The sequence below is a fragment of the Rutilus rutilus genome (genome assembly GCF_951802725.1).
Source record: "Rutilus rutilus genome assembly, chromosome: 8".
Taxonomy (NCBI): domain Eukaryota; kingdom Metazoa; phylum Chordata; class Actinopteri; order Cypriniformes; family Leuciscidae; genus Rutilus; species Rutilus rutilus.
Genome location: NC_140222.1, coordinates 23,077,868 through 23,105,280, shown reverse-complemented (window position 1 = coordinate 23,105,280; position 27,413 = coordinate 23,077,868). Strand labels below are relative to the sequence as shown.

Sequence of the window (27,413 nt, the reverse complement as noted above, 5' to 3'; positions counted from 1 at the left end):
TATAAACTGGAACATGTTAGTTTATAAGACAGTGTGTAATATTATGTTTTTAAAAAAGTATTTAATAAGCTACTCAATCAAAATAGTAAACACAAGTACTAGCCAAAAATACTTAGAATACTTAATTATACTTTTAAGTATATCCCGATCAACAAGTAGGCCAAATATACTTAGATTTTTCTGTCAGTATAAGTCAAGTATACTTAAGTGGAATTTGAAGTATATTTCTGAGAAGTACATAAAAAGTAGACTGAAAGTATACTTTCTTATTTTTTAGTTTAAAAGAAGTATACTAATAGCACACTTGAATAAAGATGAATAGATAATTTTGCTGTGGAAGTTAAAGGGATACTCCACTTTTTTTTTGGAAATAGGCTCATTTTACAACTCCCCCAGAGTTAAACAGTTGAGTTTTACCGTTTTCGAATCCATTCAGCCGATCTCCGGGTCTGGCGGTACCACTTTTAGCATAGCTTAGCATAGATCATTGAATCGGACAAGACCATTAGCATCTCTCTCAAAAAAATGACCAAAGAGTTTCGATATTTTTCCTATTTAAAACTTGACTCTTCTGTAGTTACATCGTGTACTAAGACCGACGGAAAATGTAAAGTTGCGATTTTCTAGGCTGATATGGCTAAGAACTATACTCTCATTCCTGCGTAATACTCAAGAAACTTTGCTGCCATACCATGAGTCCAGCAGGCGTAATGATATGACGCAGCGCCTGAAAATAGTCCCCAGCTCGGTAACTTCCAACGTGACCGGGACTAAGTTTGTCTAACCTATTAGACCTATTTTCAGGCGCTGCGTCATATCATTACGCCTGCTGGACTCATGGTATGGCAGCAAAGTTTCTTGAACGTGAACGTGAGCACAGCATAAGCTCGTTGTTTTGGTTCAGGAAGAACCGTAAAAAGTGGCTGAAGTTTGTTTTCGGCGGGTGGGTATGGAAATACATTATGTTGACAGGCAGGTAAGACAATCCTATCATTGCATTCGGTCCGAATGCAATGATTGGACAAACATTTATTTGGTCCCGAGACTTCCATAGAAGATATATGTAATTTTTTTTACATATAGACCACTTCTATTATTGATTAGTATCAGGATTTGAAGAGAGTTTTAACCGTTTTAACCAGTATAACAAAGTGTTTATGAAAAACATTGCCTGCCCTACCTTTAATATCATTTTCACCTTGAATTAATATATTGTGCATTTCTTTGCAAATTGTCCTCTGACGAATAACACTCGTTTGCAGCTGACACAGCGAAATATTAGTTCGTACCCTGGCAGATATGAGCCCAATTAGAGGCGTTGGGACTCTGTGAACGTATTCAACAGGAACATTTTAATTTGATATCCTCAGAGCAGGTCAAACCATTTTTTTGCGGTCATTTTCAAGCTAGTTTTGCCTGTTTTTTTTGCCTGCACGACTATTCGAATAATTAGTCTTAAGGAAGCTCTGTTTAATTAAGACTGGATTGGGTTTACCTGACCCTGACTGGATGAATTTAAGTGATGTTTACATGAGACACATTATCAGCAGAAACTGAAATGTTCATTTCCACAATATTAATGTATTTAAGTGTTCTTTGGAGCATCATTAGATATTTTGGCCTTGGAGACTGAAGCAAGTAATTTTTCTCTTCAGGAGGAAAGCTACTTTATGAATTATATCCATATTATCCTACTATAACAGATACACTGATTTGCACATTCAACTGCTAATATTTAATTTTCCAATAATATGTTTTCACAGTCTGCCCTGTGGTTTCATTTGACGTGCCTCCTGATGTTAAATTTTTATTTGGATACAAAAACAGCTTGTTTTTAGCAGCTTGTATTTGTCTCATAAATGGGACTGTGTGTGTTTTGCGCAGTGAAATTGCGGCCGCAGTTGAACTGCAGATACCGCTGCATCTATTTTTAGCTTTAATTGTGAATATTAAGCAAAAGGAGGCCGTACACAACCGGAGGAGATTAGACGGGGAGTCGCTTTAAAAAAACTTTATTTGCATGTTTGTCGTGCGGTGTCGTAAATGGTGTTTGCTGGGAATGGTTCCTCCCGAGGGCTTGCAAAAGAAAACTCATTTTAGTGTTTTGTTTTCTTGTTGTAAACTAATCAGTATATTTCCAAAGAATAGGGAGTTACTGACATTTTCCTATACGGAGCCAATTCTCTAGGTATTTGCGGGGGTTAAGAAGCACTTAAATGCTAAATGTATCCAAATTGAGTCTAAATGATTCAGACTGAAGGTCTAGTCTTAAATGTTAAATGAGTTAACGAAGGGACCGTTATGTTAGGAATAAATGCTAAGGGTCTAATGTGATCCTCTAATATTTCAGCCTGGCCCTGCAGTTTGTGTGTGTGTGTGTGTGTGTGTGTGTGTGTGTGTGTGAGAGTTTCGGTGTCATGGTGGTTTCATTTAATGTATGTAACATTCAATCACCATTTTCCCCAGTTAAATGGTAATGTCTGCGAGGAATTTCACAGATATCCGACCTACGTTGTGTAGGTGAAATGGGGGTTAAACATGTTAAGAATCAAAAATAGTTTGATTTGTCAAATCATTTTGTATACCGTATATGAGCTAATATATTTTCCTACAATTGAAACTTGCAGCTATTTATTTAATTTTTACTTAATTTAATTGACTTTTTTTTTTTTAATTGTTTGTTTTTTTTACTTGTATTTTATTTTTAATACTTTATTTAAATTAGTATTATTTATTTTTTTTGTATTATTATTATTATTGTAATATTTTTTATTCAAATTATTTTATTTTCATTTGTTGTTGTTGTAATATTTTTATTTAAATGGTTTTATTTATTTTTTAAATCTAAATTTAATTTTATTATTGTTAAGTAAGAGACCGGCATCTATTTATGAATGGTTCTAAATATTAAATAATTGTTTTTTTTCCTTGTATGTAACCACACATGAGAGCTATGTTTCAAAATAACAACATAATTCAATTAGGCAAACATTTGTTTCCTGCATAGTTTGTAAAGAAAATGTCCTGTCAGTACTTGTTCTAGCTCATGTTTTTTTTGTTTTTTTGGTGCACATATGTGGGCTCTTATCGCAGTAGGTGGTGTTTTATTGTGTGTGAGTTTTTACCGTGTCTCAGAGGTCAGTGAGAAACTCTTTCTTTAAGAATATATCAAATATGTTTGGTAGCACTTCCTGTGTTGTTCAATCAGATTTTTTTCAGCTGTAAGCGATCACAACTTTTGTCTTATTAGTTTTAGTAACTCATTTGTCTTTTTTTTTCTACGTCAGTATTGCTTCAGCTATCGTTTAACGTCTGGTCCATATACAGATCCTCTAGTCTGAATGAAAGAGACGGTTCTAGGACTTCCTGTTCCCTTTCAGCACAGTGAAGCACAACACAAAATGCACATACTAACATCCAGTACATGATGTGAAACTGGATGTCTCTTATTTTAGACCTAACACGCTTACGCAAGGTCATGACAGCCAATCATAACTGAAAGTCTTTTGAGGGTTTCTTCTCCTCTGATCTAACTCATGTCACGATGAACCCAAACCCAAATTTCTCAAATTAGGCCTACAATTCTTCTTTTACAAACTTTTTTTTTTCACCTATATAGTTGATGCTGATATACATTTAAAATAACTTGACAATTAAATCTATACATTTTTGAAGGTAAATTAGCGTTAAATTTAAGTTTAATAACTTAAAGGGATGGTTCAAAATTCTGTCATTAATTACTCAGAACCAGTGAGGTTCATTCTCGTGTTACTCAGTATGTTTGAGCTTCAGCAAGAACCAATGAGGTTCATTCTCGTGTTACTCAGTATGTTTGAGCTTCAGCAAGAACCAATGAGGTTCATTCTCGTGTTACTCAGTATGTTTGAGCTTCAGCAAGAACCAGTGAGGTTCATTCTTGTGTTACGCAGCACGTTTGAGCTTCAGCAAGAACCAATGAGGTTCATTCTCGAGTTACGCAGCACTTTTGTGCTTCTGTAAGAACCAATGAGGTTCATTCTTGTGTTACGCAGCACGTTTGAGCTTCAGCAAGAACCAATGAGGTTCATTCTTGTGTTACGCAGCATGTTTGAGCTTCAGCAAGAACCAATGAGGTTCATTCTCGAGTTACACACCACATTTGAGCTTCAGCAAGAACCACTGAGATTCATTCTTGTGTTACGCAGCATGTTTGAGCTTCAGCAAGAACCAGTTTGGTTCATTCTCGTGTTACGCAGCACGTTTGTGCTTCAGCAAGAACCAGTTTGGTTTGTTCCCATGTAACTGGTCCTACTTGGGATTCAAACCAAGGACGCTAAAGATTGCAACCACTAGAGCGCCCCTCGAAGCCAGTGGAGTGAGGTTAACACGCTCAGCTCTTACTGGCCTACATCCATTACACTCACCAGCAGTTTCGGTTGAGCTTCTGTTTGTGTTCGTTGATCAATGTTTAAATGTGAATAAAAGCCTAAATTCAATCAGTTCATCATATTAAGTGACTGAGTCACTTCAGAAAATTTGGACTAAACCGCTCAATTCATGTGTATTAGTTTTACGATCTCTTTAGTGGGGCAGTATCTCTTTATCTCTATAGTGGGGCAGTTGTGGCCTAATGGTTAGAGAGTCAGAATGGTAACCCAGTCTGGGTTGCGAGTTGCGGGTTCAATTCTCAATACTGGCAGGAAATGACTTGAGCAAGGCCCTAAACCCTAATCAGTCCCCATGCTTATACATGGTTTGCAGTGTGTGTTCATTACTCGCTACTCCTAAAGGTAGGGACACACCAAACCAACGCCAAAGAACTAGTGCTGATGAAAGCCGACTGTGTTGTCGCCTCACGTCGCTTGCGTCAGGGGAAAAAAGCTGCACTTGAACACACCGAGAGAACTACAGCCGACTGTCAGCTAGCTAGAGTGTAAATGATACAACTGTCCATTTCTGCAGATATATTCGTCTATATTCGTCATTCAAAAATGGAAACAGGTTGCTGATTCACAAACTGTAAACAAAGCAGTGCGTGCTTAACGTTTTGAATGTCAATCCTGCTAAACACTCTCTTTATTCCACTCCGCTCATGTTAATATTGAAATATTCACCAAGGAACACTCAGGTAAGATGACGTAACATTAGAACAGCCTTCAATCTGTACCGTTTTGACTTCTTTGCTCGCTGTTTTGCTATTATTCTCGTGCACTGAGCTGAACAGCCAATCAGAGTTCCCTCTTTCACCGACGGCCCGACGCCCAAAAAAACATAGGCCTACTTGGACTTCACGTCACTAATCTTATGAACTTTTTGAAGCATCAAAGTGGTAGTTGCGTAGCTGTCAATGGAGGGGCAGAAAGCTCTGCAATTTCATCAAAAATATCTTCATTTGTGTTCCGAAGATTAACGAAAGTTTGGGACAACATGAGGGTGAGGAATTAATGACAGAATTTTCATTTTTGGGTGAACTATCCCTTTAAGTGTGACATATTTGTCCACATTAAAAGCAAAAGTGCTGGGTGACACAATTAGATTTGGGTGGGCGGAGCTTCACAGCATGACCAACGCGACAAAAGGAAAGAGAGTTCGGCAACACTTTTGGATTTGACACATCTGTTAGATTTTGTCCTTCAGAATACAAAGAGCGACACAATGTTTGTGATGATATTTTGTTTTCTTTGGGTGTATCTGTTTATTTGTGTCTTTTTCCTTAAAAAGTGTGCGTCACAGCTCTCTAAATGTTCAAATTGATTAGACATCAGTTTGAGGACACAAGAAGTTCACCGTGTTTACACTGAGGTTACAGCGCCGTCTTCTGGCAGCATTTAGCTACTGCGTTTAAGATTTCAACACGTTCAAACCACGTCTTAAAGTGATAGTTTGTCCAAAAATGAAAGTTCTGTCATCACAAGTTGTTCAAAACCTGTATGAGTTTCTTTCTTCTGTTGAACACAAAAGAAGATATTTTGAAGAATGTCAGTAACCAGACAGTTGACGGTAGCCATTGACTTCCATAGTATTATTTTTTTCTAATATGGAAGTCAATGGCTACCATCAACTGTAATGATCAAAATGCTGTACCGTCAAAATGCTGATACCTTTGTGCTTTTGTTACAGGTTTAACACTGTAAGGCTTGTACAGAAAAGGAGGGCAAACGTACAGGTGGGTTTCATGTGTTTATACAACTTCATATGCAAAATATACAGTGATCTGCTGCTCTGATTACCTGGTTTCTATACTTTGCATTTGTTGGTGAGTTGAGTGGAGGTAATCCTGTTTGTGGATTCATGTCAGTTATCAACTGTGGCGCGTTTTAGTGAATGTCCACCAGAGGGAGGCAGAGGGTTGCTAATCGCACTGAGTTTGTAGGTATTCCAACATCACCTTTTACCATCACCTCGTTCTGCCTTAAAATGTGTATCGAGTTTTTCCTGCTCTTTGTGTACATATACACATCAGAGACTGAATTATTTGACTGTATTTGCAAGAACCTTCAGCATTTAGTATAAGACCGCTTTTCTGAGTTCTTTAGGGATTTTTTTTTACACACAAATCCAAATTAATATCAAAGAAACTTTAAAAAGACCATTCATGGTTACAAAGAAAAATTATATTTTTTCATTAATTTTAATGAAATTGATAAAATACAATAACTTTTCCATGTATTTAAAATTAATTAATTAATTAATAAATAAATAAATACATGTATTATTATTATTTATTTATGTAAAAAGTATATTTAATTTACATTTATTTAATTTTAATGAAAAATGTCATTTTAAATTGTATTATTTATTTTTTATAATCACCCCAGCTTGGTGAAGATTTATTAAATAATGGTCTAAAAAAAGAACACATTGTTTTATTTTATTTAATGACAAATAAATTCAATACTATTTTCCATTAATTGTATAATAAAATTAATCAATACAATATTTAATAAAATATTATTATATGTTATTATAATAAACCATCTTAATTAACATTAAATGTAAATAATAAATAAATTATTATAATTATTTAAATTTGAGTAAAATGTAATCTAAATATATTTCTTTTAAAAATGAATCATACTTTAAAAAAAAAATCCTTATTGAAAAATATGACTATTAATAATAAAAATCGTAGGTACTTCTGTTGAAGGTAAATGGTGTTCTGTAAGCTTCTGAATAAGGAAAAAAGCTGAATGCTGAACTGACAGTGACATGAGGGAGTGACTAGTAGAGTTCACAGCAGGTACATCCCACCATCAGCCCTATAACAGTCCCGTCAGCCCTCCCTCTCCGCAGAGCATCACTCCTGCTCTCCTCCTCCCTCTCGTTCCCTCCGTCTCACCCCTCACTCCAGAGAGACAGAGATCCTGTGATTCCCTATGGCTCAGTGTCAGAGCTGCTCTCAAAGCATGGGCGCGTATTACTGCCTCGTTCGCAGGAGGTTCAAGAGAAGACGCAAAAAACGATCCGAACGCAAAGGTAAACTGTTTGTTTTTCCACATAAAGGCTAAATCACTTTGAGCCGCTCAGGATCTAAGTTCTGAAATGTAAACATTCGTAAATGTTTACTGTAAACATTTTGTTTTGTTAGATGTATTTGTTTCAACTACATATAAATAATCCTTTAAATTACTATTTATGTTGTGATGTGTAGATTTTTGTTTGCGGAAACTGTCCATTAGTATTGTTTGCGGCGCTTTTATTTGCGATTTGTTAACAATGTCGATATGTAGTTGAACAAGGTTCAGGGTCAAGGAAAGTTTTTAAATCATTTTTTAAATGTTTAAAATTGTGATTTGCGAGGCTGGAAAAATAATATAATTCTAAATAGTAAATAATGATAATAAAAAGTTGTTGTGCAGCGAACATATTTATTTTGAGTTGAGTATACTTGATTTCTGTTTGTACCACAAATTGTTGTTTATTATTTTCAGTACATTTTTATCGCATCAATAACGCAAATAAAAGTTAAATGTGATTCCAACTGCCATGACATTTTTTTTTTAAATCAATGAATTTTATATTAAATTTAGATTAATATTCAAGCCACTGAAATGTACATTTTTAATAAATAATTTTTATAAATTTTATAAAATGTTTACATTTAAACATTTAATCCGCTATTTTTATTTTGGTGCGCGTAAAATGACTTTTTAAAAATTCAGTAATGTACTAATGGGAAAGCCATGGAAATTCATTGGACAAAAGGTGCTTGAAGAAGTTCAAATAGCTGTTAGTTACAATATCAAGTCTCAGACTAGTACTTGCATGATTTCTACCTGGTGTGTTTTAGCCGTCATCCGTATTTTTCCCCTGCGTCTTGCCCTTAGACGAGGTTGGTAAAAGCTCATGTACTGTTTCTCTCTCTCTCTCTCTCTCTCTCCCTCTTCTTGAGACTGTCGTGTCGGTGCTGAAGGCGGAAGATAGCAGGTTCAATTCAGACATCTCCTCATGTGTGAAGTTTAATCCGTCTCATTAGAACGGCCACTTCACGCTGCTAATCTCTCACCATGGTTACGCCGCCAATCCAGTCCAGTGCAGCCGCGAGTCCAAAGATGAGCAATTGAGTTAGAATTAAGATAAAAGATAACCTTTTAATTCACTTCCGCAGATATGTGATGCTTTGATGGACCGACGTCCTTCCTGAGATATTAATAAGCAGATGTTTAAGTATAAAACTAACTTTGCCTTTTGATATGATCTTGCCTTTGTTCCCCTTTACAACGGCAATGACTTCTTTGGTGGTTAAGCAATTGATTTCGCAGCTGAAATGATATTAAGCAGGGATGGGAATCACAAGTAATGGCATGTTTTGATTCGTTTGAACGATTTAGATACCTTAACGATGATTCTTTTAGTCGTTTTGAGGGAGAAAGAATGTGGAAATGGTCATTTATAACCCTCAGAACCCTTTTTTCAGATTATGGGAATGTCACATTTTGCAGTAATTTTGCAGGTTTGAAGTCTTCCGGTTCTAAAGGCAAATTGAATGGATAAAGTGTAATGATGAGTTTTACTAAACGAATTGACCCGTTCACATTTATTGTATAAAGAAATTCAAAAACGTTAGCAGCAACAAAAAAATGATATACATATATATATATATATATATATATATATATATATATATATATATATATATATATATTTTTTTTATAAGATTTAATATAATTACTTATTTATTTGTATTACTTTATTATTTATTTTGGCGAATTATAATTTTTACTGAAATGGTTTTGAAGAAGTAGTTCTTGATTTCTTTGGAAAATACTGCTTACAATCTTTCTTTTTTTTGACAATCGGTTGACTGCTCTCTATCCTAATCCTAAAGCAAGGATTGCAGACATTCTGCCATCGGCTGGGTGAAAATACACACACACACACGGGAAGTTATTCGCTTTTGGATGCCTGGTTGAAAATATTAAATTTTTAACAGAAATGGGGCACAGCAAATTAGATAAACATGGTTACTTATGCGTTTCTACACCCTGTGCCATCGTCTCTCATGCTCAAACATGGAGATAAAAAAACCCATTTTCTCTAGACCAAGTGTAGTGGAGTGAAGTCCTGGGGGACGGACTGTGAGTTTAATCTACTGGAGGGGGGAATAAATTCAACATTAGCTCAAGCGGTTCAGGTTTGACCAGCCGAAACCGAGACCGTGTCCAGTCCACCTGTCTCCTCCTCTCACTTTCACCCTCTCTCCCCCTTTTCTCTTCTGATGGACTTTGCGATAAATCCGTCTCCGTGGCATGTGGTCTGTTCTGGAGCTTTGCTGATAAAGTGTGTTATCTATCCCACCTGTTCTCATCTGTAACATCAGTGGCAACCTGTGTTTGCTCCTTTAGACACTCCTTCATGCATTGAGGATAATGGTAGCTTTTCACTTTTTTATTTTTTAGAGGTTTGCTCCTAGTTTACCCAAACATAAAAAAGTTATGTTGTATAATCGCCCACATGGCATTCCAAACCGGGATGACTTTTGTATATTTTCAAACTATACAAAATATATATTGTATATTTTGAACAATGCTTCAACTGTTTTTGTCCATATAATGGAAGTCAATGGGGTCCAAAACAACATCACATTGGACCCCATTGACTTGTATGGAGAAAAATAAATAAAAATCTGAATGTTTTCTTTTGTGTTCGACATAAAAAAGTAATGACATGAGGGTGACTGAAATCATTTTTTTCCCTTTTTTTTCCCTTTTTTGGGTGAATGTAACAGTGAATTTTATTAGATATTATACATTGTAAACTCAGAAAAATGCAACTGCCACCCCAAACTCACACCATTGTCTCAGTATGTCTGACTCCATTTTCCTAGCTCTCTTTCTATCTCATTGTTGGCGTGTATGTCTCAGTACATGTGCGTTAAATGATGAAATCGCTTGATTAGCTTTACGAATTGACACACAGCCCTGCTGCTGCCCGCTGAGTCCCTATGGAGTCGGCACTAAACGAATGCTGTCATAAAAATTTTACAGGTCATGTGGTGAAGACATGGCAATACTGGCAGATGCTAATTGTCTAAAAGATGGCAAGCTTTATTTGATGACTTGCAGTTATCATTGTAAACTCCAAGTTTAAAGAGGCTGTGACACATTCGCAAAGCTGAGCAATGACATTATATTGGATGCATCATTTTTTGCTGCTTTATCAGTAATGTTGTTGAATTTTATATATATATATATATATATATAAAAATGTTTTAATTTGTGAATATATTATGTATTATGTAGTAATAACTCATATTATGAAATTTAAATTGAATGTTGATCTGTCACTAATATAATTATTTTTGCTTCCACAGGGATCATCAGCAAGACAATGAATGATGGTAGGGAAAATATAGAGTGTCTATTAAAAATATATGTAACATTTTCTTGTATTTTTAAATTAATCTGTCAAATATTGCATGTTCAATTTGATGCACTTTATTGTTTAAAGAAGCTCAGGCCATAAAGCAGCACTTTAAACACAACACATTTCTAAAGACCGCTTTCTGAGACTTCAAAGCATATGTTCAGTTTTTTTTCAGTGACCTAGGAAATCGTAAAATAACTTGTAGGGTTGAATTCAAGTTTCCACTCAAGGAAACGTTTTTCACCCTATGTAATTTCTGCCTCACTAGTGTCACCAAACGGAAAACCCATGATTTTTTCAAACAGGTTTACTTAACATTGTACCTCTCTGCCATTGGTCAGCCAAACAGATAGCCACACCCCAAACTCACACCATTGGTTGAGCCAAAACAAAGCAATGTTTGGTGCAGAATAATGGACAACTGGTTTGAAGGAGTTAGCATTTCTGTTTTGTGATGCTTGGCTTTACCTTTAATCCAAGACTAATCATATTAGTTGTGGACCGTAATACCTTATAGGCTGACTCTGAAAGTTTGTTTCTTTACTTTTGCTGACACTTGGAGAGAATCAGGCCAAGTGTCTTTCTCTATCTGCACAGGAACAGAGTGAAAGTCTGTTCACACTCCCAACACGCACACCTTTCTCTGTCCAGATCTCTCTTTCTATCCCTATCTGCATTTCTTCAGCTCTCCCTTTGGTCTCTCTCACTCCCATAGTGTTTCCTTATGAGCTGGAGGGTCGTAGAGCTGAGGTATTGCTCGCGTTCAGGCTGCGTCTTATGATCGTACGTCTACCCTTCACTCAGAAAGACCCGCTGTGCATTTAAAGCTGGCTGCTCTCCGTGGTACTGAATTCATCTTTCTTAGCTCGCAGCTCTCCATGGTGCTGAACAAGTGGCATTTAATGCAACGTCCCGTGCTGTTTTAAAGCACCAAATGCAGTTTCCAACATGCTAAAAGTGTCTGCGATGCCATTTCAACTCAGTAATGCCTGTCGCTAATAGCTGATATCTTAAACGCTCCGTTAAGAGAGCCAAGTGTTGTTTTTTCAACTTTAAGAGTGATGAAGTTTACAAGTTCAAGTGGAAAGTTCAGTTTCAGAGTCACAAGCAAGTTTAAAGATCACTGCATACAGTTTGACTCCAATTTGACTGAAAGCGAGAAGAAAAATGGCGGTAAAAGAGACGATAATTATAAGATTAAAAACAGATGTTGAATGGTGAGTGATGTCGGCTAATTCAGCGACACCACTAATGTGCCAGGCGTCACACTGTGAGAAATGCTTCCTATTATTCCGCGGGCTTTCATTTCCACGAGGTTTGCCACAGCTAACCCTTCTTTTATGGCATTTTACCGTCGTCAACATCAATCGGTGATCGCCATCAACGAGCAGGTGCACTTATCTCAGAGTGCAATGTGGACCGATTTCGCATTCAGAATATATGATTTTATACAACTACCAACACCTTATTTTCCAGTTCTTGCATGCATAATGTTTCCTAAGAGGAAGCTCTTTTGATTTCGTGTTTGTTCACCTGAAACATTTTCTCAGCTCAGTCCGGCATCATATGGGACATTTCGGAAAGATTGAAAACTTGAGATGACAGGAAATAAAATGGTGTTTATGTCTTGAGTGTCGGTATATCGGCTTTAAAAAGCTTCTGTTGAAGTGCCTGCACATGTCACTCGCTTTAATAGCTTTCATGATTTATCGAGCTTCTCAGGGTTGTTTATCACAGAGTCTCTTATCGACTGTATCCACTTCACTCAGCCCCTTCAAAGACTCATACTGATGGCGTATCCTCATTCAAGCCAATCCACACAGACACTTTCATATCTCCCTGCCTTTGGATTCGGTTATTTTGTTTCTGCCAATATTTGTTTCAAAAGATTTCATAAATGTTGCTACAGAGGTGTGGCGAAGCTTGAGAATGAGAGAAAAGTGATTGTAAAATATCTTTTTTTTCCTCATTGATGTTGCTCCTAACCGGTATGACCTCGGTTTTTAAAGCATGTTCAAGTATTAGATCCAATAAACGGAGAACTGCCCCCCCCCCAACAGACGTCTAATTCTGAACTTGTTTCTTGCCTCAGCTCGAGTGCTAAAAGTGACTGTTTTCTCAAAGTGTCTCTTTCCCTGATTCATTAGGGGAATGTTAGCATTTAATTGGGCAATAATTGCACCTGCACATTAGTTGTCTCCCGTCATTAAAGCTGGTTAATTAGCCTCATTAAGGGAGCAGGCGGAGGGTGTAAGTGGGAACAGATGACTTCAGTAAGCAGAAATCATGATCAGAGATGAATTTTAAATGTCCTTCTCTGTAATAGGAGCCAGTGGGCGGCCCAGGGGCCAGCAGAAGTTCTGCAGTCTGGATGTGGATGAGGAGAAACACATAAGTGAGTGTTTTGTCATTTTTTCCTTATCTTCCTCCTTCTATCTGGAAATTCGTATGTGGATAAATTCTCTTATGTGGAAAGATGTTTCAGTTTCAACAATGTTCAGATTTTGCGTTATTAAAAGAGTTGCAAAGGGCGCCAATATTTTTAGCACAAACTGCATTTGTTTGTAAGTGGAAGATGGGAAGGAGTATCCTCAAGACCTATTTAGATATTCCTGTCTCTAATTCTACGTTCAGCATGGTATCTTTTCGTTCATCAGTTCTTGTTATGGCTGTGGCTTAGCAGTTACCACAAATTTTCCATTTTTTGCATTGAGATTGGTGCCTATGTGGGAAATGAGTGAACAGTCATATATAGTACTGCTATAATTTATATTTTGGGGAAAAACTGGGACAACACGGTATTACGATAATCACAAATACTCTGCGTGTAGGAACGTCGGTGCTGACTGCACATTTTACAAAATAAGGTAATTGTCAGTAGCCATGTTTCTATTCAAAGTTACGAATTTGACTTGTGCGCAAAATTGGAATATCGCATAATACATTAGCGAATAAAGCATCCAGTGAGCCGAAGAGAATAAAATCGCCATTTCCTGTAAACCTGGCATTTCCCCTAAATGACTGCCGCCTCAGAGCGCACAGACGAAACGCAATAAAGCTATCTTGCCTTCGTAGGCGGATGCCTGCTGTTTGGGAATGCAGTCGTGTAAGAGTTCTGGGAGGTAATTATACTGAACCACTTTGACGACAGACTTTGCTCAGGCATTTCAGAACAACCAAAACAGCATTTCAGATGCTGTGCAACGAGAACGGTCCGCTTATGCCGTCCCATCGCAAAGTCACGTCTTTTTTGATGCGCATCGAGGAATTTATTCGGTAAATGTGTTTCCATCATAGTTTATGCGCATGTTTATGCACAGCCAATGACGCTCAGGATCTGTTGTCAAAGTCTTTGCTGTTGCGTACCAAATCCTCCGCCATCGTCTTGTCAGTCATCTCTCCTTACTCTTGTCACGTGATAATGAAATCTGACTCCTGCTGCACTGTGATGCGACTCTGCAGCTTGTGCTAAATGGAGCATTGAAGTGTCCGTAAATTGTAGCGCCCATTGTCCAACTGAACTAAATGGTTATTATTTTTATAAAAAAGCAAAACAACAGTGTCGGAGGCCAAGTAATGTAATCGGTGTACAGAATAGCGGATGTACAGAATAGCGAATGTACACGAATAGTGACAGCCCTTGAATTCTGCTCTCTTCTGCTGGTGTTCCGCTCTATCAGTGAGATCCTGTTACGTATTTTCCACTTGATTGTTGTCTTTGAGGGTACTGTGCACTAGTTCACAGTCTGTAAGGGGGCATGGTCAGGAATGCCCAGGAGGACAAGTTGTAGACAGGCAGTGGAGTGGAAAAGTGAAGTGAAGATTGTTGACAACTCTGAAATTGGAGTGTGATGATTCAGTCTGGTGAGGATTATAAACTCTCACACTCCAACAGAATACCTGTGTGTAGTTTTGAAGCATTATTTTGGGTTAATGGTTGTGTTTAAACGGTTTTGTTTGAAGATTCATCCATGGTCTCCATGTGCTGTTTGCTTTGAGCTTGTTTATTGCACTAAAGGTTTATGAATAGGGTCTTCAAGGTAAGGAGATGGGATTGAACCTTAAGATTTCACCATTGATTCCTATACGTCTCAACCTTCAACCCTTCCAACATTATAAGCTCCTGAATCAAAAGGCAAAGTTACTTTCTCTGGACATCATAGGTTTGTTTAGCATGGATGAAAACCACAACCTGGACAGATTATGAAAGAAGCCATTGGGGATCCATGAGGATTAGACTAGAAACAACCACGGCCACGATTGTTCGACAATGATGCTCAAGAAGCACAGGTAAACACAAGAGCCAGTCTTGCCGTTGTGCAACTGAACGAGATGAGATGAGGACTGAAATACAAACTGTTGTCTCAGATGGGGCCTGCGGATTGACTTGTTTTCATGACTGTAGAAGTTAAAGGACAGCTGTTTGTAGGAAGGGACAGCATGAAGAAAAAAACCCAAGTGAAATGCAGCCAAAAATGCCTTGCATGCTTTAAAGATTCCCAGTGAAACCGAGGCTCACTTCTCCATGGCATTGCCACACGCCACTTCAAGCCATGTAGACTTCCCTGACCTGCTGCTAAATACACTGGCGCTGCCTGATGTCCTCCAGACAGTGCCAAAAATGATGTGACAATCCTAAACAATCAAACTAAAGTGCAAACGTTTGGTGGAGAGTGGCCAGAGACACAGCAAACAGCTTTTTGTCCTCTAATGGGTCTTTATAGTAGCGAGAAAGGGATACTCCTTAGATTGATCTCAACAGTCTAAACCTTAAGGCTTAAGGTTCTCTTTCTTTTGTCTTTTATTCACATTATTTTTGTTCTAAGCACCTGAGTAGTATTGTACTGCAGGATGTTTTAAGTTTATGCTCATGTCCGCATGATAACCGGTTGCGATTTATATATATATATATATATATATATTTTGTAGCTTGCGGTTCCTCATCATACAGGTCAAGTTTTTGAATACCAAATTTACACTGACATGTAATCATGGGCGGTCATGCATTTAATAGTTGCAGAGTGAGCAAAAATGCTTTAATAGTAGATTGAACTTGATTTTTCATGATATGACCTGTTTAATGTAATATTGTGTAATATTATGTAAAACATTTACCTGCATAATTTTTAGTGTTGTTTGCCATTGATTTTTAGAAGATAACAACATTTAAATCGAGTTACAGGGACATGAATAAATCTTTTGAACATCACAGGTTTGTGTAGCTACCTGTGTACATCCTCCACCAAAGATTCCAGGAACAACCAAAGTCATGTCCACTCCACTTTCCAAGAGCCTGGAAAGTTTTGGTCTGGCCTAAGCATTCTGTAACTTGATGAGGTACAGGCCCAACGCAGAAGAAAGCCAAGATAAATGCAGTGGAAAATGCTTGCACTCTTTACAGTTTCCCAGTGCATCTGAGGCTCGCATCACCACAGAATGCACATCACTAATCAGAAATTTGGGAAGACCTTAATGACACTTCGGCAGCAAAAATGACACGATTGTCCCAAATGAGCTTCAATTTGGATTAAACTGACATCTAACACTGACCTTCTGTTAGCACTGTGTATTTCAGTTTCTTGTCTCTGTTTTCTCTCCTATAAAAATGTTTTTCCTAAGCACCAAATGGAGTAACTTGTGCTTTTACTGCAGGATGTTATAAATGAGAATTTACCCTCATTTCCATCAGCTTTGGCAACTGGTTGGTTTGATGTTACTGTTTTGGTAGTTTTGCTTCTTTCCTGTGACATATTATATAGATATTTATCACATTTTCTGTTGGAAATTGTGTAAATATCTAGAGTGTGTGCTTTAAGTATGATCTAAAAATGTATTTATTGTCATATTAACAAGGTAATTAGCTCTCCGTCTGTAGTTAAAAATGCTTCTAAAAGCAATATTAATATTTTTAAAACCATATTAATATTGTCTTGATGTTAAATTTTTGACTTTTTGTCAAATTTTGACAGATTGACTTTTACGATTGTATCATTTCCATCCAGTTACAAAGAAAGATGAAAGAATCTCTAAATTTTACATTTACAAGGTCCTGCACCGAAGGCATTGTAAGTTACTCTCTCTGGACATCACAGGTTCGTGTAGCATGGACGTTAAAGAAAACCGCAACCTGGACAACCTCTCCTCCAAGGAAGCGCTGGGGGAGGGGCCTCACATAGCCAATGGGAGCGCTCGGGGATTGAGCAGGAAACGCCCACTGGAGGAGGGCAATAAAGGCCACGGACACTCCAAATTCCGCCCCAAGAAGCGCAGGAAACCGCAAGGGCCGGTCTTGCCGAAAAATGCTCTCATGCAACTGAATGAAATCAAACCGGGACTGCAGTATAAACTTCTGTCGCAGACGGGGCCGGTACATGCACCCGTGTTCGTTATGACCGTCGAGGTTAACGGACAATTGTTTGAGGGCTCCGGCCCAACAAAGAAGAAAGCCAAACTGAATGCAGCCGAAAAAGCGCTGCGCTCTTTTGTTCAGTTCCCCAATGCATCCGAAGCTCATCTCGCGATGGGTCGCACGTTGACCGTTAACGCAGACTTCACCTCAGATCAAGCTGATTTCCCAGACATGCTTTTTAACGGTTTTGAGACGCCCGCACAGCCTGATGAACCCTTCTACCTGAGTCTCGGCAGCAATGGGTCTCTCTGCTCTCTAAACAAATACCCTCTCTATGTGACTCTGAAAAACAACAACAGGTTACATCCTCCTCTCCCACTACCCCCTGCACTCACAACGCCCCCTACAGGCAGTGGCAAGAATGCTGTGATGATCCTAAATGAGCTTCGGCCGGGACTGAAGTACGAGTTCGTGGCTGAGAGCGGTGAAAGCCATGCCAAGAACTTCATAATGGCAGTTACTGTGGATACGCAGATGTTCCAAGGTTCCGGCCGGAACAAAAAACTGGCGAAATCGAGGGCAGCCCAAGCGGCATTGTCAGGTCTCTTTAACATGCAACTGGACCAGACGCCATCTCGACAGCCAATCCCCAGAGAGGGACTTCAGCTACACCTGCCTCAGGTGAGAACTGTGTACCCCGTTTTTTTTATTAGGGGTTGTCACTTACAGTACTTTCCCCTTTGACATGACCAACACACAGAAGATAAATACACTCTTCTGAAATAACTTTTTCATTTAATGTCTATGATTTTTTTTTAAATGGTTACAATGTCAAAATGACCTGTCAAAACTACCTCATATATGGGCTAAGACTACGATGCACATAACTGACTACGCCATAAATGAATTCAGTTAATTTCTATAAGACCACATACATTGGACCCCTCTGCATTTTATCATGCTTGATATTGAAAAAGCAATTTTAATGCGATTAAATGCTATGCTTCGGTAGCTTTGCTTAACCATCATTTGTCCTTTATAAAGCTTCTGCCAGTCTTCATTTAACAATTTTAATTAAATCAGAATCTACACACGAACGTTTCAGCTGGATTTCAGATGAAGTCAAGCATTAAACCTTTAATCGGTGCGCCAGTGTACACAGCATTATTTACACATTAGCTAATCCTGTTCATAATCCCTCCCATTCCCCCTTGATAACAACCGAAGAGAATAAACAGAATCTTAATTAAAATCAGATACAGGAGCACTTCTCAAACAAGAAAACGCATCACTCTCACCTTTCTGTCCAAAGAGATCTTTCAGTAAAAGTCTTGTCAGTCAAGCAATTCATTTCTTTTGAGATCGAGCATTAAAGACGTGTTTTGTCAGCCATTTTCAAATGGAACGTGCTCCGTTTAAAAGTAACAACTTCATGTATTGTTTGGAATTTGGAATTTACACAAATACGTTGTACGTTTTGAAAGAGATGTTTGTACAGTTACGGTTGTGGGTTCCACAGGTCCTCGCGGACGCCGTCTCTCGTTTGGTTGTGGACAAGTTCAGCGAGCTGACGGACAACTTCACGTCTCCACATGCACGGCGGAAAGTCCTTTCAGGTGTTGTCATGACAACCGGTAAGCACAATGCACACTTCTGATAGGAACGTTGATCTAGGAAGATGTTCTCTTCGGCTAATTCCCGTCGACCATTTTATCAGGTACGGATGTGAAGGATGCTCAGGTGATTTGTGTCACCACGGGAACCAAGTGTATAAACGGAGAGTACATGAGTGATCGAGGACTAGCTCTTAACGACTGCCATGCTGAGATCATCGCACGCCGTTCCCTCCTCAGATACCTGTACAGTCAGCTGGAATACTTCCTCAGGTGACGCGCACACACACACATCCATAGATATCATATAAAGGCTAGATGTCTTAAGGCGGAGTCACTTCCGGCATCACCGGCGGCCATCTTAGGACAGGGCTCTGTGAATTAAGGTGAGTGAGCAGCACGCACACAAATCCTCTTATCTCGCTGAAATCTGGACGGATTTACAAACGGTTTGGTTTCTTACAAACGTTATTAACGTGGCTATAATTCTGAATGCTTAAACATTTTGAACATAATTATTCATATGTATGCAGTATAATAGCTACATCTCTGACGTTTATAACAAACCAAACCGTTTGAAAATCGGTAGAAAATTGAGCAAGTTATGGTTATTTAAAAGTACATGCACCATGTTATGAGTGAGCGAGCACCCTGTCTTAAGATGGCCGCCGTGTGCGGATGTCGAGCTCCATTGGCCAGCAGCGCGGACGAGACATCTAGCCTTTATATGATATCTATGCACACATCCATCTCTTACGTCTTATAAAATACAATAATGTATTTTTATTGAATTATATATAAATTTGCAATATATATATATTAAAAAAAGCATGCAAATATATAAATTTGCATGCTGTTATGTAACGGCTCTGAGTTTATTGTTAATTTAATGTGGTTAAAATTATAGTATGTAATAAATGCATAAATTATATATAAATATTTAAATTATAAATATTTATAAAAAAAATGAAATAATATAATTTATGGGTGCTTGCAAAACTGTCTAATAATGATTTATTTTGTAATCATTAAGAATTAACATCATTCACACTAGCCTGTGGATATGCAAAATTATTTTATGTGTGTTTAATCAATTAGACATGACCTTTTATTCACTGTGAAATAATAAATGACAGATTTGATGAGATGGGTGTCAGGCCAAGGACCTATTTTCAATTATAGACATTTCAAAGCCCTTTTAATGGCCTCTGTTGGCATAATAGATCACACAAGTGTGTGTGTGTGTGTGTGTGTTTTCTCTGTAGCGACAGCACTGAAGAACATGAGAAATCCATATTCAGATGGTGCAGTGAACATGGCTACCGGCTAAAAAACGATATTCAGTTCCATCTGTATATCAGCACGTCGCCCTGTGGAGACGCCCGGATTTTCTCCCCTCATGAGGCTGCTGCCGAAGGTATGCAATTTTTTATGGACGGATGGATGGATTCGCACATTTTGTTGTTGCATTAAAATAAGGACGGGCTTTTAAAAAGTAGTAAACTAAACTCTATTCTCTTTCTTTGTAGACCAGGGTGATCGGCATCCAAACCGCAAGGCCCGTGGCCAACTGCGAACCAAGATTGAGTCTGGAGAAGGTACGATACCCGTTCGTACAAGTAACACCATTCAGACCTGGGATGGGGTCTTGCAAGGAGAGCGACTGCTAACTATGTCTTGTAGCGACAAGATTGCAAGGTATGGTGCCATCAATAGAGAAATTAAGTAGAACTGCGAACCATTAACATTGTTTTCATACAAAATATGTGTTCTCAATTGCCTCTCTCAAATTAGTCAGCATCAAACGGAAGTGGTGATTTTTCTTCCTTATTGTGACCTATATCCGAATGAAACGGCTTCTCGAACTAGAAAAAAATGTAGGACGGGGCTTGATTTTGTCCATGGGGAATTGACTGGATGGTTGTGGATGAAGATGTGCAGATAAATAATTTATAATAAATACTGCAATATTCCATAAAAAAGACCAACATTTGCAACCTATTTGAATTCCATATGGTGACATATTTCAAGAAAAAAAATAGAGTGGGATTTGTTTTTATCCATCAGGAAATGATTGAATTGTGTTTTTGAAGGGGTGGGATTGAAAAATAAATGTATATTTATATATATAAAAAAAAATATGAAATAATGTGCATTGATTTATTTAAAGATCTATATATATATTGCAAATATTATAATTATGCAAATTAAAAGTTTGTCTTTGCAATAGTTATGAACTTCAGTGGGGGTTTATTTTATTTTGCAAATGTATTTGAATTGGTCCTTTTCATGGTTTAAGCTAAAACCGTTTCTTTTTTATTTATTTCTTTGAAGTATGCACAGTTTAGACATCTTTTTCTATGTAAAACACGACTGAAGCTTCAGTTGATGATTCGTATTGAGAGAAAAATAAGCTGCTGACATCAGGTGGCCCACTTTTGTGTCGACAGACACCTATCCTTGATCCCCACTCAATGTAGAACTCTTCCTATGACAGTCTCACTTTTTTCCTGTTGCGTCCATCTCGTTAGCATTCTGTCGCATGCATCCAGCGGCACTCAGAAAGCAGCTGATTGGCTGTCTTCTTGGCTCTGAAACCCCAATCACTTCAGCTCTCTCCAGAGCGGGGGGCTCCCTGGAGCAGGGGCATTTGGACCCTGATTAGGACTCTGATTATGGCCTCCAAAAAACAGCCGTCCTGCTGAGGGAAGCCTGCTGCCGCGAACACATCCGCATGCCTCATGTTGGATGCCAAGAATCCTACTCCAGTTAAACGCGGTCATTATCATCCAGCTGTGAGCTTAGGCTTTTCGAGAGCTCGGATCTCATGCGTCACCTTTGGAAAAAACTTGTTTTAAAGGCCTTGAAGAAATTACAGTGATTGAGATTATAGACCCCAGGTGTTATTTTTCCGATCATTTCAATGGTTGCCGTTAATGCGTCTCTGTGCTAGTGCTTTTTCTTGAAATCAGCATGTTGTTTCTTTCCTTTGTGGCTTGTTCTGCAACATAAGTATCACGCTGTATGTCCACAGGGGGTGACTCATTTTGAGCCGCTTACATACGAAGACTTCAACTTTCCTTCCATCATCAATGAACAAGGTTCACCAGGTGCACACCTGTATTTTCAATAACATTTCCGGGTTTTCTTTCTGCCTTTGTAGGTGGAACGTGCTCGGAGTGCAGGGATCTCTTCTGAGTTACTTTTCAGAACCCATCTATTTTTCCAGTTTAATTTTGGGAAGTCTGTACCATGCCGACCATCTTTCCAGAGCCATGTACCAGCGCATCGCAGACATGGAAGATCTGCCCCAGCCGTTCACCCTTAACAGACCCCTTCTTAGTGGTAAATCATCTCAAATTAATAAATGGTTGATTTGATCAGTTTTTCAGCTCTTTGCCCAACCACATTTGTGTATTCTCTCATCTGCAGGTATTAGTAACGCAGAAGCAAGGCAACCTGGGAAAGCTCCCAACTTCAGCGTCAACTGGACGGTCGGAGATCAGGGGTTGGAGATCATTAACGCTACCACGGGGAAAGACGACCTTGGAAGACAGTCTCACCTCTGCAAACATGTCCTCTACAGTCGCTGGGTCTGTCTGCATGCCAAGGTAAAGCATTTCTTTAAAGGTGGACGATAATGGATAAATCAAAACAACCACGGATTGATTTTTAAATAATATGGTAACTTGGTATATTAAAATGGCAATATCCATTTACCTCTCTCAGCTCAGTGAGACTCTGCGGATCCGAGGATCTCGTCCGGGCTCCTACCACGAGGCAAAACAAGCGGCAGTGGAGTATCACGCAGCTAAACAAACTCTCTTCAAAGCTTTCAACAAAGCGGGACTGGGAGCGTGGGTTGAAAAGCCCATCGAACAAGACCAGTTTTCCCTCACCCCTTAAGATAAACCTAGAGAAAGGGATTGTCTGCAAAATATCTTTTGTACATTTACATGGAATGCAAGGTTTTAATCTAACCTCCACAGTTGTCACTCTTTTGCTTCTGTTATTATTGCAAGTCGCTCATTTTCTTTTATCTATAATAACATGTTTATGTTCACTCAAAAAAATGGCTGGCTTAAAAAGAACCTAACTGGAAACTTGGCGCTGGGTAAGAGGTGGACAACACGTTGCGCTAAACAAACCCACACAATTAACCCTATTAACTATGGCTACGTCTACATTAATCCGGATACCTTTGAAGAGGATGTAATGAGGAACATTTCTCTTTAGCAACACTACTGTATGAAAGAATATTGCAGGCACAACAATGCCGGTATAACCATAGATATCTATGGGTACAATATGCATCACATGACTAAAAATGCATCATCGGTTTCAAATACCTCAGTTTTTACAGTCTACAACGCGAAAACAGCGTTTTCAAATTTATCCACTTGGGAGTGCGTTTTCAAAAAGCTCAGTCTTTGTTGACAAAAACGCTGTCTCAATGTGGAAGGAAGGCCAAAACGGAGAGAAAAAGATGCATTATCAAACAAAAATGTATTAGTGTGGACAAGACCGCTTAATTTTACCTCTGTAATTATTTTAAATTGTTAACTGCCTTTTTGAGCATAGATCTAAAGATAAATGGTTGTAATTCATGAATGCTTTTGAATACAGACCTAAGTTTGGCCTCTTTATAAAAAGACTCTACAGGTGCTAGAAAATCAAAGCCAAGTTGTGTTCCAAATTTGAAGTTAATACCACAAAAATGTAGGTTTTCAAGAACCGTTTCCATTTTAACACATTTTCACGTGATGAATTTGGAATGTTAAAGCTTTCGAATGATACCCAATTTATGACGATTTCTAAAATATGTGATGCCAAGTTAAAAGTGCAATCCCGTGACAGTTAACAGGCTAAACTCTTAGAATTTATATGATATGTGTTAGGTTTCCTACTCTGCTGCTTTGAAATAAGTTGGCTGCTTCAGAGTATAATGTGAGACTGCAGAAGTTTTTCTAGGGGCTTTCACACCGGGTAGTTCTAGGAACTAGCCACGAGGGTGGTTCCCCATGAACGAAATGTTCCCCTGGCGGGTGCTGGTGTTTCGCGTGCGTTCGGCCAATCAGTGTGTACTTGCGTCACTGGTAGTTCCTATTGTGCTGGGTTAGACCCTACTCTGAAGTAGGAGCTAATTTAGTTCCCCATAAAGACGTTCCTAGGACTAAAATCCTTCCCAGTTCCTGTGGTGCGAACACGCCAAAAAGCTGGTACTTCCGCCAATAGTTCTAGGAACTATAAAAAGGTTCCCCCGGTGCTAAAGCCCCTTCTGTCTCACAAACCTTGAAGGATGTTCCTCACACAAACCAATAAATATTATGGTTGTCATAACCCAGCAGCTTGGTTGCACAAAAATACACAACATTGTGAACATTGCGCAATACAATATGTATTCACCGATGTCGGATAAATAAGAACAACATCTTCTGATATCTATAGTTTGGTGGTACTGCCACCTTTTTAAACACCCTGATATTAAGTACATAACTCAGAATACAAATTAATAATTTTATTCTCTATAGTATCTTTTCCACATTTAGCTAACTTAAGGTGCTTTAAGTCAAATAAGTCAAACTGCGATTAAAGTGCTATTAATTACCAAGCTAGAGTTGTGTTTTGCAACTACCCGCATCCCTTTTGATTGATAGAACATAAATTGGCTGTTTAAATAATCAGGAGATGTTTAATAACTCAGATAATTATATATCGGCCAATGTTTGATTAACCAGTCCATGCGTAGCTAAAAAATAATCGAACACAAGGCTCAACTCAGCATTTAGGTCAAATCCAATAACCCAGCGTCTTTTACAGATATTGAACATTTTTATTTTATTGTATTTGAAAATGTATTTTTCTATGTGTATGTTTTTGTCTTGTTTCCTACTTAACTGTAAATTTAACAATTTAGTTTTCTGTTTAAATGGATTATTTTGTCACCCAATTTCTCATTTCATGTAAGAATGCAAAGCTATTTTATTGACTAAATGACACCAATCACTGTATCATCAGAAATTTGATTTGGAAAAAAAAAAGTGGTAGAGTGATTTGATTATCAGAAATTTTTCAATGATTGTAATTATGTAAATACTAAATTACAGTGTTACAGATTCCAGAAAACTGCTTTGGATTTCATATCGGTTACTTTGGTCTTTCCCAAAATGGCCCATTCCCCAAAATTTGTGTTCTTGTTTGCATGTGTTCATGAAGTACACAAGACCGTTTATGATTCAGAAAGTGTTTTGAAGCCGCGGTGCACACTTTTGCAAAGCGCTGGTGTGAACTTCACAGCGGGTTTCTACCCAACAGTATTGCATCACCAAAGTGTGAACTTCTCAGAAGACTGAGAGCAACATTTAGCAGCGGCCCTTTATTGGTTTTGTTGGATTTTGTTAGTCTCTGCTCAGCAGGAGATCTAGAATTATCCTAAACTCTAGAAGTTAACTTAGTTATGTTGATACAAGAACTTGCCCTGGAAAATTCCCATGATGCCACAGTGTTCTGCAATTGAGGTTGCTCTATGTTGGCTGAACTAGAGTCCCGCATGGATTCGGTTTGAACTGGTTCTGCCGGGCCGGAATCAGAAGTTGCTTTAAGTTCTGCATCCAAGCAAAGACTCAAACGCTGCATGAGTTTTCACATGAGAAGAAAAGAATAAAAGGACAGGCTGTACTGTGTGAAAATAAAACCGTCACAATCTTTGTGGTTTACTTTGGTTCGTCAATCTTTTGTCTCATGTTTCCCAAATAACACCAAACGTAATGGACATCGAGAAAGGTTTTTCCTTAATCCTGAAAGTTGTGTTTAATTTCCAATAAATAGCATTGTGCGCAATTGTACCGACTTTTGAAAGCTTGAAAGTTTTTAAATACCCAAACAATTTAATTAGGGATTAAAAAGCATTATCAGTGTTCTGCGTTCCTAAGAACAAAAGAGTTTCAAGTGGATTCGTTTCTTGAATTCTAATTCCACCAAATTATGACCTTTTGTGTACCCGCAATAGCGACAGGCAAAATGAAGCGATTAGCGGTGTGGTAATCGCAGTGACTAGAGTGAAATTGTGTTTATCTGAGCTCGCAGGCTTGTTGTGCCGGATTGGGCTTTGAACAATGGCACTTTCGTCTAAAGTGCTTTTATCCGTGACTCCTTTAATTCAAATTCTGGAGTGTTTTCTCTCTTTTTACATGAACATTTATCAGCCGCGAGTCCTAAAAGCATGTTTGTATCCTGTTACAAGTGTGTTTTACAGGCTTACAACAAATTTAAACCAATGATTTTCCAATATTGTACAATGTTTGCGAAACTTTGTTTACACTTTTATATATATATGGAGATGCAATAACAGCAATTTATGAACTATTTACAGCGGTAGGAATTAAATGGAAATAGTAATATACTAAAACGTAAATAACCATAAAATCTTAGGATCATAAAATTAAAAGGGAAGAGGAAATACTGATATTAATATAATCATTTATTTCAGTGTTTGATTTTAAGGGCATATTTATTTTTGAATAATACGCTTTGTCTGTGTCCAGTTTATGTGTTTATCAAAACATGTTTTGCAGTTTCTGCTGACCTCTACATGTCTGGTATAATATTATTAGTATTGGTATATTTATTGGTGTCTTTTTGATTTGATTGTGTCACTGATTAATCCAGACAGAATTTTGTAGGCTTCTGTCATATTATCTCATTTTGACTAAATCCGGAAAATACTTTTTTTACAGTGTGCGCAAGTAATTTCACTGCAAAGATAGTTTTGCATTTGCTTAACAAGGAAGTATGAACAATATTTTCCCATAATACTATGTGCATCCAAAACAAACTAAAGTTCAGACAGGAGAGGTATTCTCAAACCATTATTTTTTCCTCTGCCCTTTATATTAAAGTAGAGAATGGTTTCGGATAATCCGTACAAACCTGTGGCTTCCCTCTCACAGCTGTCCCTCTTCTACCCATGGTGCATCGGGAGCATGTGGGTTTGGGCCATATCAGCTCTCCACACCTGTGCAAGGTGAGAAAGTGGGAGATAATCCCGGCACGGATTTGCCTCATCTCTGCGCTTCACAGAAACCTGAACAAACAAAATAAAGTAACCTTATCGGCCATCAAAACTTTAAAAACTTCCCCCATCTGTCGGCACCATCTTTAGCTTCAGAGAACTTCCAGTGCGAGAAGAAGAAAGCTGCCCTCCGTTTGTGCGAACTGTGTGGATGTATTTACGGTTTAGGGAAGAAACAAGAGATCTGCGGATGATTTTCAGAGTTCGATCAGACTCGAGGTGAGGCAGGATTAGCGTTAGACGCCTTTCATGGCTTCCAGCTTCAACCTTTATCTCCAAATTGCCTTTCAGGAGGTGAAGTGTGTAAAAAGAGAAAAGCTGTGCTCTTTCTGCCCTTGTCGTTGGAGTCATAGTGGTGCGTTTCACTCCACTTAAACAGTTTTTGTTGAGCGTAATTTCAAGGCATTGTATGCGAGCACAACATGTCGGTTGTTTTGGTTGCTTCAAATTGCCAAAGTGAGATAAGATGATTTGAAGTGTGAAAAAAAAAAATTGTCAGGGGCTTTTTGATGAAAGCATTTTACCTCAAAGAAAA

At 38.2% G+C, this 27,413-nt stretch overlaps 1 protein-coding gene across 1 annotated transcript in view; it reads left to right on the top strand.

Annotated features, from left to right (window-relative positions):
• Window positions 1-25,521, top strand: part of adarb1a (adenosine deaminase RNA specific B1a) — a 31,788-nt gene extending 6,267 nt beyond the window's left edge. The window contains exons 2-12 of the mRNA XM_084416993.1: window positions 6,100-6,145; window positions 10,793-10,819; window positions 13,172-13,240; window positions 16,938-17,875; window positions 18,714-18,828; window positions 18,912-19,080; window positions 20,073-20,224; window positions 20,337-20,505; window positions 21,971-22,152; window positions 22,240-22,418; window positions 22,537-25,521. Coding sequence (XP_084273119.1) covers window positions 10,810-10,819; window positions 13,172-13,240; window positions 16,938-17,875; window positions 18,714-18,828; window positions 18,912-19,080; window positions 20,073-20,224; window positions 20,337-20,505; window positions 21,971-22,152; window positions 22,240-22,418; window positions 22,537-22,713 — 2,160 coding nt within the window. The 5' untranslated portion in view covers window positions 6,100-6,145; window positions 10,793-10,809 and the 3' untranslated portion in view covers window positions 22,714-25,521. The remainder of the gene's footprint in view (window positions 1-6,099; window positions 6,146-10,792; window positions 10,820-13,171; window positions 13,241-16,937; window positions 17,876-18,713; window positions 18,829-18,911; window positions 19,081-20,072; window positions 20,225-20,336; window positions 20,506-21,970; window positions 22,153-22,239; window positions 22,419-22,536) is intronic.
• The last annotated feature ends 1,892 nt before the right edge of the window (window positions 25,522-27,413 follow it).